Here is a 14,341-nt window from a genome sequence, read left to right as displayed (position 1 = left end):
GCTCCATGGGGGGATTGCACTGGATGAGCTTTCCAGGTCCCTTCCAACCCCTGACATTCTGGGATTCTGTGATTAATGCCATCCTGGCATCTCTTGCTTAGATTCAATGTAATTTCAGCTTGATACAGCAGGAATTTTCTTAATTTTAGACTAGCAGGCACTGGGGACCCTCTGCAGAGCAGCTGAAGAGGGATGCTGGGATTGCTGTGCAGAAACCCTTTTTGGCCCTGCAGTGATGTTCCAGCTCTTCTCCTGCCTGGGAGAAACTGATACAGGTTTCTAAATGCTTTAAAAATAATTAATTGCTGGATAAAGGAAAAGCCAAACCTCTCTCTATATCTCACTTGGCTGAATCATATCTTAATGTGTTGTGTGTTTCCCTGCTGTGAAAGAAACTGTGATTACATTTGCAGGCATGTGAAGTCAAAAAGAAAATCTTACGCTGCAAAGTAATAGTGGAGGGAGTGAGGGGAAGTGGAGGAGAGGAGGGGGACAGCACTCAACACAACAAACATTTGGAGAGTTTGGGAGTAAATCATCAGAGACTCCAGGATCCTGCCCTGGCAGCGTGAGAAGAGTTTTTCACCTCTGAAAATCTGCCCTATGATCTTCAGTCAATGAGAGAAAATAGAAAAAGCCCTGGGACAACTGAGGATGCCCATGCTCGCTGTCACTCTGTTGCACAGCTTTTCCTCCAAGCAGTGTTTTTACGGAAGGGAAGATGAGAATGCAGGAATATGTAATATAAGGTGTTACTGAAAGACAAAACTCCTGAAGAAATTCACAGTATGTGAACACTAGTGACCCTGTAGGGTGTCATGCTCTTCCACACTTCCTAGCTTCTGCTTTCAAGGAGGCTTTGTTCAGGTTAAATGATTACCAGTGCTAATTATATCCTTTCTCACTCAGGGTGAACTGACCATGACAAGTGACATGGAGAACCTGCAGAATGCCCTTTTCTTGGACACAGTGCCCGAGTCCTGGATAAAGAGGGCTTACCCTTCCACGGCCAGCCTGGGCACATGGTTTGCTGACCTGCTTACTCGCATCAAGGAGCTGGAGGCCTGGACAGGAGACTTTTCCTTACCCTCCACCGTGTGGCTTGCTGGATTCTTCAATCCCCAGTCTTTCCTGACAGCCATCATGCAGTCCACAGCCCGAAAGAACAAGTGGCCTTTGGACAAGATGACCTTGCAGTGTGACGTGACAAAAAAGAACAGAGAAGATTTTGCCAGTCCTCCTCGGGAAGGGGCGTATGTCCACGGTTTGTTCATGGAGGGTGCGCGCTGGGATGCACAGGTGAGCTCACCAAGGCTCTTCTGTTGAGAGAGAATATTACGTATTACATATATATTGCATATATATTATTATGTTATACCCTTATTGCTTGTTATTGTGCTCTGGAGAACTTCTCAGCCCAGCCAGGTGCTCATCTAAAATAGCAATTTGAGCTGACTCTTCAGGAATGGTAAAGATGTGAAAGATGAGCCTCTCCTCTGCAGCCTGGAGTGGGTACCCAAGCTGGTCAGGTGAATCCCACCTTGGAGTTGTCTGTTCCACAGCTCTGAAGGGAGTTCAGGGCAGCCAACTTGAACAGGTACATCTACTTTTGACAACATAAATCTCAACTGCGGTGTGCATTGACTAAACTGTGATCAGTACTCATGGTGTTACTACAGGCAGAAAACATGGGGTCCTTGTTGATTTTGTCAAATCATAGAATCATTTTGGTTGGAAGAGACCCTTAAGATCATTGACTCCAACTATAACGTAAATCTGGCACTAACCTATGTCCCTGAGAACCTCATCTATACGTCTGTTCAACCCCTTCAGGGATGGTGATTCCACCACTGTCCTGGGCAGCCTGTTCCAACACTTCACAACCCTTTCTGTGAATAAATGTTTCCTAATATCCAATCTGAGCCTTCCCTGGTGCAACTTGAGGCCGTTTCCTCTTGTCCTACATCTTTGTGTCCCCAGAGATGAATAGGTGGGATGTGCCAAATCCTGATCACTGTCTTTCTACCATCAGGTGCTGCAGAATGTCATCTGCATAGGTAGGGTCTGTGAGAAAAATTAATCACATCCTTTAGCCCCCCCACTTAGGGTGCCAAATAGAGCTTTAGTGAAGGTCTAACCTGTATGGTCAATGCGGCTCAGGGTGCAAACTCAGCATGGGCGGGGATGGGCTGATCCTGGACAAACAGAAGAGTGTCAGTGGCTCTTGCTCTTCTTCTTTCCCCATCTGGATGTGGCCCAGAACCTTTCAGCTCCAGCACAGCCAGTCTCAGGGCAGGTAAGACAAGAACCGTACCCACCAACCGGGCAGCCGAAGGGCTGCTGTCAGCGCTCCTCTCGCAGCGCACCGCTCAGAGCAGCGTCCCAGAGGAGCACGATTGTCCCTGCCGTTCCTTCTGACAGCTGTCAGCTGTCAGGAGTGCGGTCTGTGGAGCCAGAGTCCTTAGGCTGACAAATCCCAATGGGGCTTGGGCCTTCGGTTTGCCTGGCCTGTGGCACCACGACTCCCAGTTCGTGCTGCGCGTGAGGATTCAATGACGGTGATTCCTGCAGCTCGTGCTCTGTGCAGCCGGTGAGATGCTCCTGCTGCCCGCGATCTGTGAGAGAGGGAAGGCTGATCAAAGTGGGTCACCCACAACTTATCTGTGTCACGTTTACCCTCTCCCAAGAAGAGGCTTTTATTTCTGAGGCAGCTCTTTGGGGATCGTAACCCTCATGATCCTCCTTTATCCGTTGCGGGGCTTGGTGACAGGATGCTGAGGAGAGAGACCATGCCTGTTATACACCGTATCCCAGCCAGATCTAATATTCTTCGCTGATTTTTCAGCTCTTTCTCTGCAGTAGTATTCCACAAAAGATAGGAAATTAGGCAAAGCTTTGATCTCACTGACTGATGGCAGCCAGTGCCTTTTATCACAAATCCTTGGGAAGGTCAAAGCTCCAGGCCATCTTCTCACTGGAAATGGCTTGACGTGCACGTTGGGTCTGGAGAGCCACAGGCAGTCAGGAATGTGGGCAAAGGCTCTGTCAGAAGATTTCAGTGATGATCTCACGTGGGTATAAGGTCGGATCTCCTGCCTCCACAGGTTTGGCTCCGCTGACAGTCACAGCGGCAGAACCCAGACCAGTCCAGCCCGTTTCCTAAGACTTGGTGCTACAGTTCCCTGCCTGGTCCCTTGTTCAAGCCCTTGGTGTCGCTGCCGAACAAAAGCCCTTGCGGCTCTTGGGGACCACAGCCCCTCAGTGCAGGGAACACTGCATTTCGGTTACCCTCAAAACCTGACGTTTTAAGCTGAAATGAATCAGCTGGACACAACAGTACAGAGAAAGTTTACAAAAATCCCTGGTCTTGAATGCAGAGTACTCCATTAAACACAAATTCCAGTGACTGCTGTTAAGTGTTCCTTTACCATTGTTGCCACCATTGCTAGAAAATACAATATCCTGGTCAAAATGGCCGAGTTCTGCCCAGGTTTCACCTATCCCCGAGTGGCAGTGGAAGCGATGAGAGAGAATTTTTGATGGTGCAAAGCCAGAAATCGTTTTGGCAACACGTGGCCCTCTGCATCCCTTTGATAACATGTGTGGGTGATTGCGTTCAGCAATGAGGTTTGTCTTCAGAGACCATCCAGACTTCAGTAAATGTGTTTTTCTGGTAACATTTTCCTTGTGATTGAAAGATACGGAGCAATTACTTTTACAGAACCATTCATAATCTCTGGGTATCCTGCTTCCATTTATTTCAGAAAGGAAAAGAATATTTATTTTCGTGTGTTGCTGCTCACACTGAAATATCATTTCCACCTAGTGGAACTATTCATTTTACCTGTAATGCAGTGAGCAGCAGCTCTATTAATGGATGCAGGATTTTTAAACCAGGTGCACAGTTCTTTTGGGTTGTATACTCCTTCCAAATTAATCCTCTGATATGAACAGCAGTTCATGTTTATAAGAACTTCTCTGGGGATCACCTCCACTTTTAAAAGAATATTTCACATTTAGATTGCGCCTCCAAAAATGCAAAATTCCCTCTATGTTGTGCTACTCACATTTTTCTATTTATTTAAACATTTATGTTTGCCCTTGGGTGTCTTATATTTATAAAACATCTATTACAAAACAACAGGCAGCTATTAGATGAAATGAAACCAAACGGATTCTTTCGGGTCCAAATGATGTGTTGCTGTAGCACTGTTGAAGTCAGTAGGACTCGGTGAGAGATAGTTTGGTGACACTATGGGACATTTTCTCTCAAGCCACAGGAGATGGCAAACTGATTCCTGGCTCTCTTGCTCCCAGCAATGGAGAATTTGAGGCCAAGTGTGTGACCTGCTCCTCACCGCGGGTCCTGGAGCGTGACGGGACATGGGCAGAGGTGGGTTTGGCAGCACACGCGCCACCAAAGCTTTGCCAGGTGTGGACAGCACAGCACTGTGTCCTTGGACGAGATGCACCGTCTGTGCACAGCGTATCGTGCCTCCTTCAAGCCACACGAGCCGTGGTCTCTGTGTCCTTTTTAAAGCTATGCCTGTGTAAAGCACCAGTCTTAAACCAGCAGAGAGGCTTAGAAGGGCAGATCAGTGTGGTGAGCAACGGTAACATTTATTTGACAGTTCAAGTAGCTCGAGATCTTTGGGAACACTTCCATGCCGCTCATTTTTATCTGAGATCCTCCCAGCAGTGGATGCAGATGAAAACAGCATCAATTTGCAACGCAGACCTGGCACAGCCCAGTTCTGCTGGTCCAGTCCTAAATATCACAGCTTGCCACCTTCTTCTGCAGAGGCACCAGGTACATCAAATCCAATGGAAATATTTCCCAGAGTGGGGAGCTGGGACATCAGGTGAAGCCTTTTCCTGCAGATGTCAGCTGTCAGTAATGCCTGTGTATTTGGGAGCTATGAGGGCGCGAGTAGGATGTGGCTCAAGGTGAGGTCTCCAGTGGTACAGTTACAATGGAGCCTTGAAGGGGACACTTGTAAATTGTGCTGTCAACATCCAGTCTCTTACTTATAGCTGTTTTCAAAAATTAACAACTTGGAAAACCCTTTTCCATCTGTATCTCAACTCTTAAACTACTCAGTAATAAAAATTCCTCTCTCATTTGCGTTCACTGGACAGCACATCATTAGGTCGTCTTCACTGTGTGCTCCTTGGACAGCTCTTCTTCTCGTTCCCCATGTCCAGTTGAAGCCACTGACTCTACTGATCTCTGTGCAGCCTTGGAGCGATGTTACCTGCTGGTCAGATCCTCAGCCCCCCTTCCCTGCAAAGAGCGGCAACTCTACCTGAAAGACAGCCCGGCCTTGCTGTGGAACAGGCTGCCCAGGGCAGTGCTGGAGCCACTGTCCCTGGAGGGGCTGAACAGACGTAGAGATGAGATTTTTAGGGACACGGGTTAGTGCTAGAGTTTGGTTATGGTTGGACTTGATCTTAAGGGTCTGTTCCAACCAAAATGATTCTGTGATTCTCTGCTGAAGGTTTCTAAGCCAACTGACCCCAAATTAGCTGTGGTGAAGGGGTGCCTGTACTGGTAACACAGAATCCCAGGATGTGAGGGGTTGAAGGGAGCTGGAAAGCTCATCCAGTGCAATCCCCCCTGGAGCAGGAACACCCAGCTGAGGTTCCACAGGAAGGTGTCCAGGCGGGTTTGAATGTCTGCAGAGAAGGAGACTCCACAACCTCCCTGGGCAGCCTGGTCCAGTGTTCTGATACCCTTACTGTTTCTTCTCATATTTAAGTGGAACCTCCTGTGTTCCAGTTTGCACCCATTCCCCCTTGTCCTGTCACTGGTTGTCACCCAGAAGAGCCTGGCTCCATCCTCCTGACACTCCCCCTTTCCATATTGATCCCCATGAATGAGTCACCCCTCAGTGTCCTCTTCTCCAGCTCCAGAGCTCCAGCTCCCTCAGCCTTTCCTCACACGGGAGATGCTCCACTCCCTTCAGCATCTTTGTTGCCCTAAACACCCCAAAAAGCAGCTGAATGGGGGGATATTTCCTGACCGTGTATCTATTTGGGCCCGTCTGTGAGCATCCCTGGCTTGTGACAACTGCTTTGAGTCTTTGGACCCATCAATATGTGGCAGCACAATATGTTCACTCTTCAGATTGTCTGTTGAGAAGCAGGACAAGCAGGAGTGAGGAATTCTTTAGGATCAGAGGCCTGGGCTCTCTGAGTGCACAACGGTGGCTTTTTACCAGGTGTGCTGTGCCGGTAGTCAGGGAAAATTGCTTTCGGAGTAGAATTAATTTCTGATGATGAGAGCCATAAAAAATGCAAATGCAAATCAGCCCAGACATAACAAAATGATGTATTCCATAGAGATGCCTCAGGAATATTTCAACTCTTGTTAACCCAGAAATAGGTAGAATATACTTGGAAATTCTATTTGAAAAATTGTCAGCAGGAAAAAGAAAGAGTGATCTGATCAAAATCCAGCCTCAAAAATGGAAGATACGGATTTAAAAAGAGTGCATAATAATGTTTGATAAATAGCTTTCTTGCAAGGTATTATAAGAATTATTTAATGTTTATTCAGCACATTGGAAATATAAAATCCTACATCAGAGTTGGATTTATCATAGCGTAGTGTAACAGATGGCATTAGTACATTAGTACAGCAAACTGAGATGTGTTGTGAGAGAGATTACTTTTCTTCACTCATTTGCAGAGCTAAATAGACTGTTGGAGAGGTTGAATCTCATCCTACAACTCTGATCTAAAAGCATTTGAAATAATAACGGTATGTGAGGCTAAGCCACAGTGAGAGGCAGTTTCTTTAACACTGAGAAGTTTTATTTCCGTTTCTATATTTGTTTTAATTTGGTCTCTCTCACCACCATTAAGTGATTCTGCAGGCTTTCCTGGAAATGGATTGATGTGGGGGGCATTTTATTGTCAGAAAGAGAAACATAAGTTTCCAGAGAGACCCAAGTTAGAGAAACAAGCCGTTCATTTCATGCCCTGTCAGCGGAACTCTCCTTCTCCCGGGTCGGGCAGCCTGCTCAGTGTTGCTTTGGAGCGAATAATATGGACTTGTTATTAAATGACAATATTCCCTTAGAAACAATCTCTTGGAATCCCCCTTGCTGGTGTGGAAAGGCCTGTGGTGCCTTTTGTGGCCACACAAAATGCTGTGTGCGTTCATTGCCCAGACAGGTGGATCCCAGGTCATGCTCAAATTCTGGTGGCGTAGTGGGACAGTGGCTTGGTGCCTTTGAGGCTTTTCTCAAGTGAGCATCTCCATCCAGAGCCCTGCTCAGGTGTCACAGCTGGTCCCAGCACAAGCAACACTTCCCATGAGCTGGTTCTGCTCTTGAGTATGAGCTCCACGAGGATGATGTGGCTGGACATAGCCAGGAACATCGTTCTCCTGTAATGGCCTGCTCAGGTGTGTGTGGGTTTGAGCATCTGATGAGAGCAGGAACTTGTATCCTTGGGAGAAGCTACACTTGGTGTTTGATCCAGACCCTCCGTACCTCAAAAAGACTCATCCACCATCATGATCTCAGGAAAGACGTTTGCACCTCTCCAAAACAATCAGCTGGTGCAAACATTACAGAGGATCGTGCGTCCTGGGGTACAGCTGATGGGTATCGTGGAAATCTAAGTAAGACTTTGTCTTCTTTCCTTTGTAGGCCGGGATAATTGCAGAGGCAAGGCTCAAGGAGCTAACCCCAGCGATGCCTGTTATTTTCATCAAAGCCATTCCTGCTGACAAACAGGATATCCGCAGTACGTACCGGTGTCCTGTGTACAAAACACGCCAGAGGGGGCCAACATACGTGTGGACTTTTAACCTGAAAACTAGAGAAAATCCCTCCAAGTGGGTGCTCGCTGGTGTGGCATTGCTGCTCCAGATCTAGGCTCAGCAGCAGAGCGCCTCATTTATGAGTCCCTAATGATGTCTTTCTTAGACAATTTAAAGAAATAATATCCTGCAATTGAACCCAAGATCCATCTCTCTGACTGCTGGGCACACAGCCTAAATATGGCCCGCAAGGAGGTGACAGAGGTGCAGAGGGACACATGAACCAGGCTCTTGACTGCTGTAAATCAATGTTCTGTAATTCCTGTTGTGCTGCACTGGAAAATCTGGGAAAAATCCCACCACCAGGTCTTCCACACCCAGAGAGTGCTAAGCTTGAATCTGAATCTAAGGTTTATTTCTCTTTCATCATCCAAAGTGGTTTTAAAGTCAGTTGCCTTCTCCAGAATCCTTACATAGTCCGGTGACCTGTGAAATTCTCCAGACCTTATTATTTTCTATACAAATGTTTATTTGTTGTAAGTATAATCAGTAGGTGTGGTGAAGATAAACTTTTTCTTGCTAACATTCCTGTAAATTCTAGAAATAGTGAAAACAGCACTAATATCCAATGTACTAAATGTAATCAACAGAGAAATGCAACATAGGGGTTAATTAAGAAGAATGTTTCATGGTGATAGAATTTGCTAATAAAAATCATTATTCCTGCGCTAGTCTCTAAAGATTACCTGGAGGTCTGTATCACCTGCTCACTCCCTGTGTGGAGAGTGCATGCAGGGTCAGGGGGGCAAACACACCTGTTTGGGTAGTTGTATTCATGATTAGCAATGAAGTGGGTGAGAGCTAATGTGTTTCTAGAGCAGAAAGGACAGAGAGGGGAGACTGGGGTGTGCATCCGGGGTGCAAAGATGGGGAGGGGTCTGGAGCATCTTTCTTGTGACAAGAAGCTAAGAGAGCTGGGGCTGTTGAGCTGGAGAAGAGAAGCTGAGAGGGATCTGATCAATGGGATCAATATCTCACGTGGGTGTCAGAGGATGGACCAGACTCTGTTCAGTGGTGCCCAACGCCAGGGTGAGGGGCAACGGGCACAGACTGAAACACAGGAGGCTCCATCTGAACATGAGCAGAAATTTGTTTGCTGGGAGGTGCCAGAGCCTGGCCCAGGCTGCCCAGAGCGGGTGTGGAGTCTCCTTCTCTGAGACATTGAAACCCACCTGGATCCACCTGTGTGATCTGCTCTGTGACCCTGCGTGAGCAGGGCTTGGACTGGGGATCTGCAGAGGTCCCTTCCAACCCTAAATATTCTGTGATTGTGTGATGCTGTTTTTGCACCTGGGACGAGCAGCAGCAGCAGCACCAGATGGTCTGTTGGCAGCTGTGATGCATGTGCAGTGCTCAGGATGGTGGAGCAGATCTTCGGAGGAAGATGGGCAAGACACTCATGTACAAACCACAAAGGGTATCTGGGGATTACTTACTGAGCCCACTCTGACCTATCATATGTCACCAAGGCCACCCTGGCCATTTCAGAAGTGCTGTGAAAGGCTCCACCAACACCTGGACCAAGCCCATTGCTGCTTCTCAATGAGCAGGAGTCCACCAGCATTGCCAGAGAGCTCTACAGGGAAAACATTCCAGAGCAGACCATAAATCAGAGGTTTCAACAGCCTATTTGTTCCTCAGCTAGAGCATCTTAAAGAGGTGAGTATGTGTGAAATCTCCTAACAAACAGAAAGTGAAACCCCAGGAAACACCAGAGCTGATGTCCCCCTCTGACCTGGGCTCTGCTGTGTGTGTTGCAGCCCCTGGCTGTGTGGCTGTGTGTCATGGTCCTGCTGTGCCCCCAGTCACTCCCAGCAGGCAACACAGTCACTTCTTTTCCATCGTTGTATGCCTTACACCACCCCTTTTCCCTGGGCTGCTGGGACGTGCCCCTGTGCGCAGATCTGCACAGCCCTGTGTGCCATTCACTTGTGGCTTTGCCTCTTCTACTGTTTTCATCTCAGCCCATGAGTTTTCGCTCTTTTACCCTTCTGCCTCTCCCCTGGGCAGGTGGGTGTGTGGTGCTTGGCTGCCTCCCGGGGTTAAACAACAGCAGCGTTTCTACGGGAAGCGTTTGGTTTCTCAGAGCCTCATGTCAAACTGAGCAGCTTTGTGGGTGGCCTCAGCACACACTGGTGGGGACACGATCCATTCTCTGCCGGTGCAGTGTATCAGTTTTCCACAGCATATTGTCCTCCTACTCAGAGTAACATAGGAGGGTAAAGCCCTCAGGCTTTGCAGGAGATCCCAAGTAGCTCTCTTGGTCTGAGCAACATGGCAGCTGTTTCCTGCAGGAATGAGGAGATGCAAAATCCGTGTCTTTGCGGTCTTGGAGAACTATGACCTTCTGGACAAAGGTAAGGTGGGAAACTTTTCTGGTAAGAACTTTGTTTAATTGCCAAGCAGTGTCTCCAAGGCACAGCCCCTAAAATTAATGACTAAGCTAGTTATGGCTTCGTAAAAGACATTTGCAAATCTCTAATTCAAGGGAGAGACCTGTCTTGAGCTTCGTATTTAAAAATGCTTCTCTGCCCATAAATGAGGTGACAGATTCTGTAGACTACCTCACATAATGAGGATCTGGCTAACAAGAGGTCTGTTAGCTAGGGAAAGTGATGCTATTAAATTAAATCCCTCCCAATTTAAATTAAAACCTGACAATTAGATATGTGCTGTAAACTGGTCACTTCCCACAGCTTTGCAAACCTGAGTGCATTGAATTTTCCATGTGTTTTATCATGCAGGAGGTTTAGTTGCATAAGCAGAGCACTGCTGAATAAAATACGTAAAAGCAGGACCAGAATGTACAGTAAGTGCATCGTGCTCCAGATAACATTGCTGGATTAGTCCTTCATTGGTATTTCTTCAATGCTTCTTTTACCACAAGCTTCTCAGTGCTCTGTAAATGCGATTTCTGCCATTCTGGAGACTGTTACTGTCCTAAACTTCGGGCTTCTTCTGTCTTAGATCCCCTCTTCCTTTTTTTTACCAACATACTCGGGCCTCTCTGCTCCGTGTTGCCCTCCAACCTGTCCCCGTCCCTGCAGGAAAGGACAAGTTCAGTAATTCCCCAGGCACCGCTTGCTCTTTCCATAGCAGCAGCCTGGGCTGTTCTCTTGCCTGCTGAAGAAGAATGGGATGTTGACAACAAAATGGATCCAATTGTTTTATTATATATATATCTTCCTGCATAATTCACCAGTTGGGCAGGCACGATAGTGGGGAGGTATTTATAGATACTAGGAATGTCACCAGGGTGCTCATTCTTCATCCTTTGAAAATCATCACAGGGAAGAGTTGGCTGCAAAATGTTACAAGAGAATAGTGAATAATGTGGTGCTTTAGGGGGAGAGAAAAAATCTGACAGGAGAGAGATTTTCCAGCCACATCTGCCTAAACCAGGCAATTAAATACAGCTGCCCAGGCTATTCATTAGGAGCGATGCGTTAATCAAAGGTGAATATCTTCTGTTGGTGAGCTTTTGGAGACAACTTGGCATTTCCATGTGCACCTTCCTCCCCACTCTTTGCCTTGTTTGTGTGGAAGGGACAGAGCAACAAAGAACCTTGTCCCCAAACCTGGGACTGGGGGCTGCAGCACTTTGGTTGACATCCAAGGCAGGGCTGAGGCTGATCTGGAACAGGGTGGGCAGGACAGTTTGGCAACAGGGCTGATTTCTAGGGAAAGCTGAAGACCCTGGGAAGTGACTTTTCCATCACTGGAACAAGTCTAATGAGACCAGTCTCCAGCCCTGAGGCCGCTCTCCTGCCCTGCAGTCCCCTCAGCCTTCATCCCAGCTTCACCGCTCACCTCCCCAGGCCTGCTGCAACCCTCACCCTTCCTTCTCTTTAAAAAAATTATTTAAAAAAGTGTTCCTGGAGCAAAGAAATGCCTCTTGCAAGTAGAGAGTTTGCTCCCGAAGGCAGAGGAGCCCTCCGGCCGTCCCTTCTCCAGTGGTCACACACTGAACTCTACCAGGGCATCGCTGTGTGGAGGACCCGCTGGAGCCTGGATCGAGCGAGAAGTCAAGGCTCTTTATGCAAAAAGTGGCCACTTTTTTTAGGCTAACTTTTCTTTCAGACCGAAGCGATCTCTCTCACGTTTTAGCACTCCCCACTGGTTAGACTGAGTCTGCTGCTACTCCTGCACCCCCTGAGCACCCACATAAAAAACAAGGGTGGGATGCTCCTAAACGTCTAGGAAAAAGGCTCTCTGGCCTTTGGCAAGGTGCTGAGTGCCAGCAGAAACCATGCAGCAAGCCGCTTATCACGGCGTTGAAGATGAGTACTGGGCTTGCTTACCAGCTGGACTCTTAGCGCAACATTTGTGTGCACTGGAAAGGTGTCGCCATTTGAGCTGGTCTCTGGGCATAGTCTATAGCCAGCAGAAAGAAATGGACTCAAGTGATTTATCTGGCCCATCTTACTGATCTTATGATGAGATCAGGACCTGCCAAAGTGCCCCGAGTCTTTCAGCCAAACACACATGAAGTCACCAGGTCAGACAGAGATGGAATTTCTTACATTTGACGTCAAGCCTGTGCGTCCTTCCCTTTCACCCTGTGCCAGGAGTTCTGCCAGATCCTGCATCCTGTGATTTCACACGCAAGGCCAGGGAAGCCCAGACTGATCTCATCCTTTCTTGTGTTTCTTTGCAGCTGCGCCTCTGGGGCTGCTTTAGGCCTGGCTTTAGGCCTGACTCCTTGAAAGCTCTGTGGTCAATTAGTTAACTCTAGACTGGTGACATTTTCCACAGGGATGAAAGTGAAAGAACAAAAATGGTGCTATTGAACGCTTAATATTAGGTAAAATTGAATGAACTATTCCAGGACAGAGAAATAGCTTTTCCATAGCCTGGGAATGTTGTACCTGCTGCAAATTGCAATTGGCAAAAAGACCACATTTCACAGTAAAGTCTTTACAAATTCGTTGTAAAGGTGTCCCATATTTTGGGGTTAACCAGCTCCATTCTACTGCAACTGTTTCTCACAGAACAAAGGAAACCATAGACTATACACATCAAAGGAGAACCTGGCCAGTAGATTGGTTCCACTGGGCCAAATTTATTGCAACTATTATCAGGCACTGGCAATGCCCAGTGATGCAAATTCTGAATGTATCACTGCTCAATTATTTACAGAACAAAACTAGATGTAATGTATTAGCTAGATGCATTCATTTTATGAAGTGGCATTAATACATTTAATTAGCAATGGCTTATTAGATTCATGTCCATTATAATGCATTGTTTTTTAAATGACTGTAATTGCCCAAACAAATCTACAAATACATTTACCTTGTAATGCCTGTGAACCTCATTTAAAAAGCTTTTAGACTGTAGAAGACGTTCATGGAGTTATAAGCAGCCCTAATAATTTGAGTACTCATGCGCCTGTTGGTGCAGAAGGATTCTTTGAGGCTATAAGTACATCGTCTTTACCTGTGTGAAAACTTTAAGGTTCGCTTTTAGGACACTTAACAGCATTCACTTTGAGTTGTGGCGAAACCACAAGCCTGTGTTCAGTACCTTGACTCAACATTTCCAAGGGTCCGGCAGGAGCTGGGCTGGGGAAGGTCCGGGCGGTGATAGCTCCAGTGCTGCAATGCCCCCAGGTTCTGGGAAGGGCTATTTCAGGTGTCCTCACCTCACTGTTGAAAATGCTACCTTGGAAAAATCAGAATATTTGTAACATTGTGTGAGGTTTGATGACAGTTAGGCAGGGAACAGTGGTTCATGTCCACAGTGGAAGTGTTGTCCAGCAAACGTGCCCCACAGCCCTGGAGACTCTGGCGTTGAGGGTGTTCACATGAGACTCTGTCTTGATGCTTTGCATTGTGTTGGAATAAGGATCTGAGCACTGATCTGTGGGTGGCTGGAGCTCACCACCAGGCTGGTAGGCAGTCATGAGAGGAGAATGCATGTGGGACATCTGTCTGATGAGAAGAACCCAAACAACGGACTGTTCCTGGGTGCACACTCTTCAACGTGGACTGCTCCATCCAGTGGAAAAACACCAGCAAAGCTCTTGCTCCCATTTCTCAGTAAAAAGTTGGAGACATCTTAGAGTAATCCATATAGAGGCTGGGAATAAACTCCAGGATCTTTCCGACTCACTGCTCAGGGCTGCAGAAGCTGCAAGAATTTGTTTTTAGCCCCAAGATCTGTTCTTGGACAAGCACTGGGAAGGGCTGGGGTCACAGAGCAGCAAACAGTGAAGCATCCTCCTTCCCTTCCAGCACAGGGTGCAGGCAAGGGCAGCGGGCCAAAAACCTTGGAGTTTAAAACACCAGATATCCTGGGAAGAATCAAATCCATTATTGTTGCTGAATCCACGCGCTTTTTGCCCTGATGAGACCACACCTGGAATATTGTGTCCAGTTCTGGGCCCCTCAGTTCCAGAAGGACAGGGAACTGCTGGAGAGAGTCCAGTGCAGGGCAACAAAGATGCTGAAGGGAGTGGAGCATCTCCCGTGTGAGGAAAGGCTGAGGGAGCTGGGGCTCTGGAGCTGG

At 47.3% G+C, this 14,341-nt stretch overlaps 1 protein-coding gene across 13 annotated transcripts in view; it reads left to right on the top strand.

The window, feature by feature from the left end:
- The window catches only part of LOC136109597 (dynein axonemal heavy chain 9-like), a 191,971-nt gene extending 183,460 nt beyond the window's left edge, over nucleotides 1–8,511 (top strand). For all 13 annotated transcript variants that reach the window (XM_071816766.1, XM_071816753.1, XM_071816758.1 and 10 more), the window contains 2 exons: nucleotides 910–1,299; nucleotides 7,659–8,511. In XM_071816766.1, coding sequence (XP_071672867.1) covers nucleotides 910–1,299; nucleotides 7,659–7,886 — 618 coding nt within the window. In that variant the 3' untranslated portion in view covers nucleotides 7,887–8,511. The remainder of the gene's footprint in view (nucleotides 1–909; nucleotides 1,300–7,658) is intronic.
- The last annotated feature ends 5,830 nt before the right edge of the window (nucleotides 8,512–14,341 follow it).

The sequence above is a fragment of the Patagioenas fasciata genome, chromosome 18 (genome assembly GCF_037038585.1).
Source record: "Patagioenas fasciata isolate bPatFas1 chromosome 18, bPatFas1.hap1, whole genome shotgun sequence".
NCBI classification, from domain to species: Eukaryota; Metazoa; Chordata; class Aves; order Columbiformes; family Columbidae; genus Patagioenas; species Patagioenas fasciata.
Note: the sequence above shows the minus strand (reverse complement) of the source record. Positions and strands in the feature narration are given on the sequence as shown.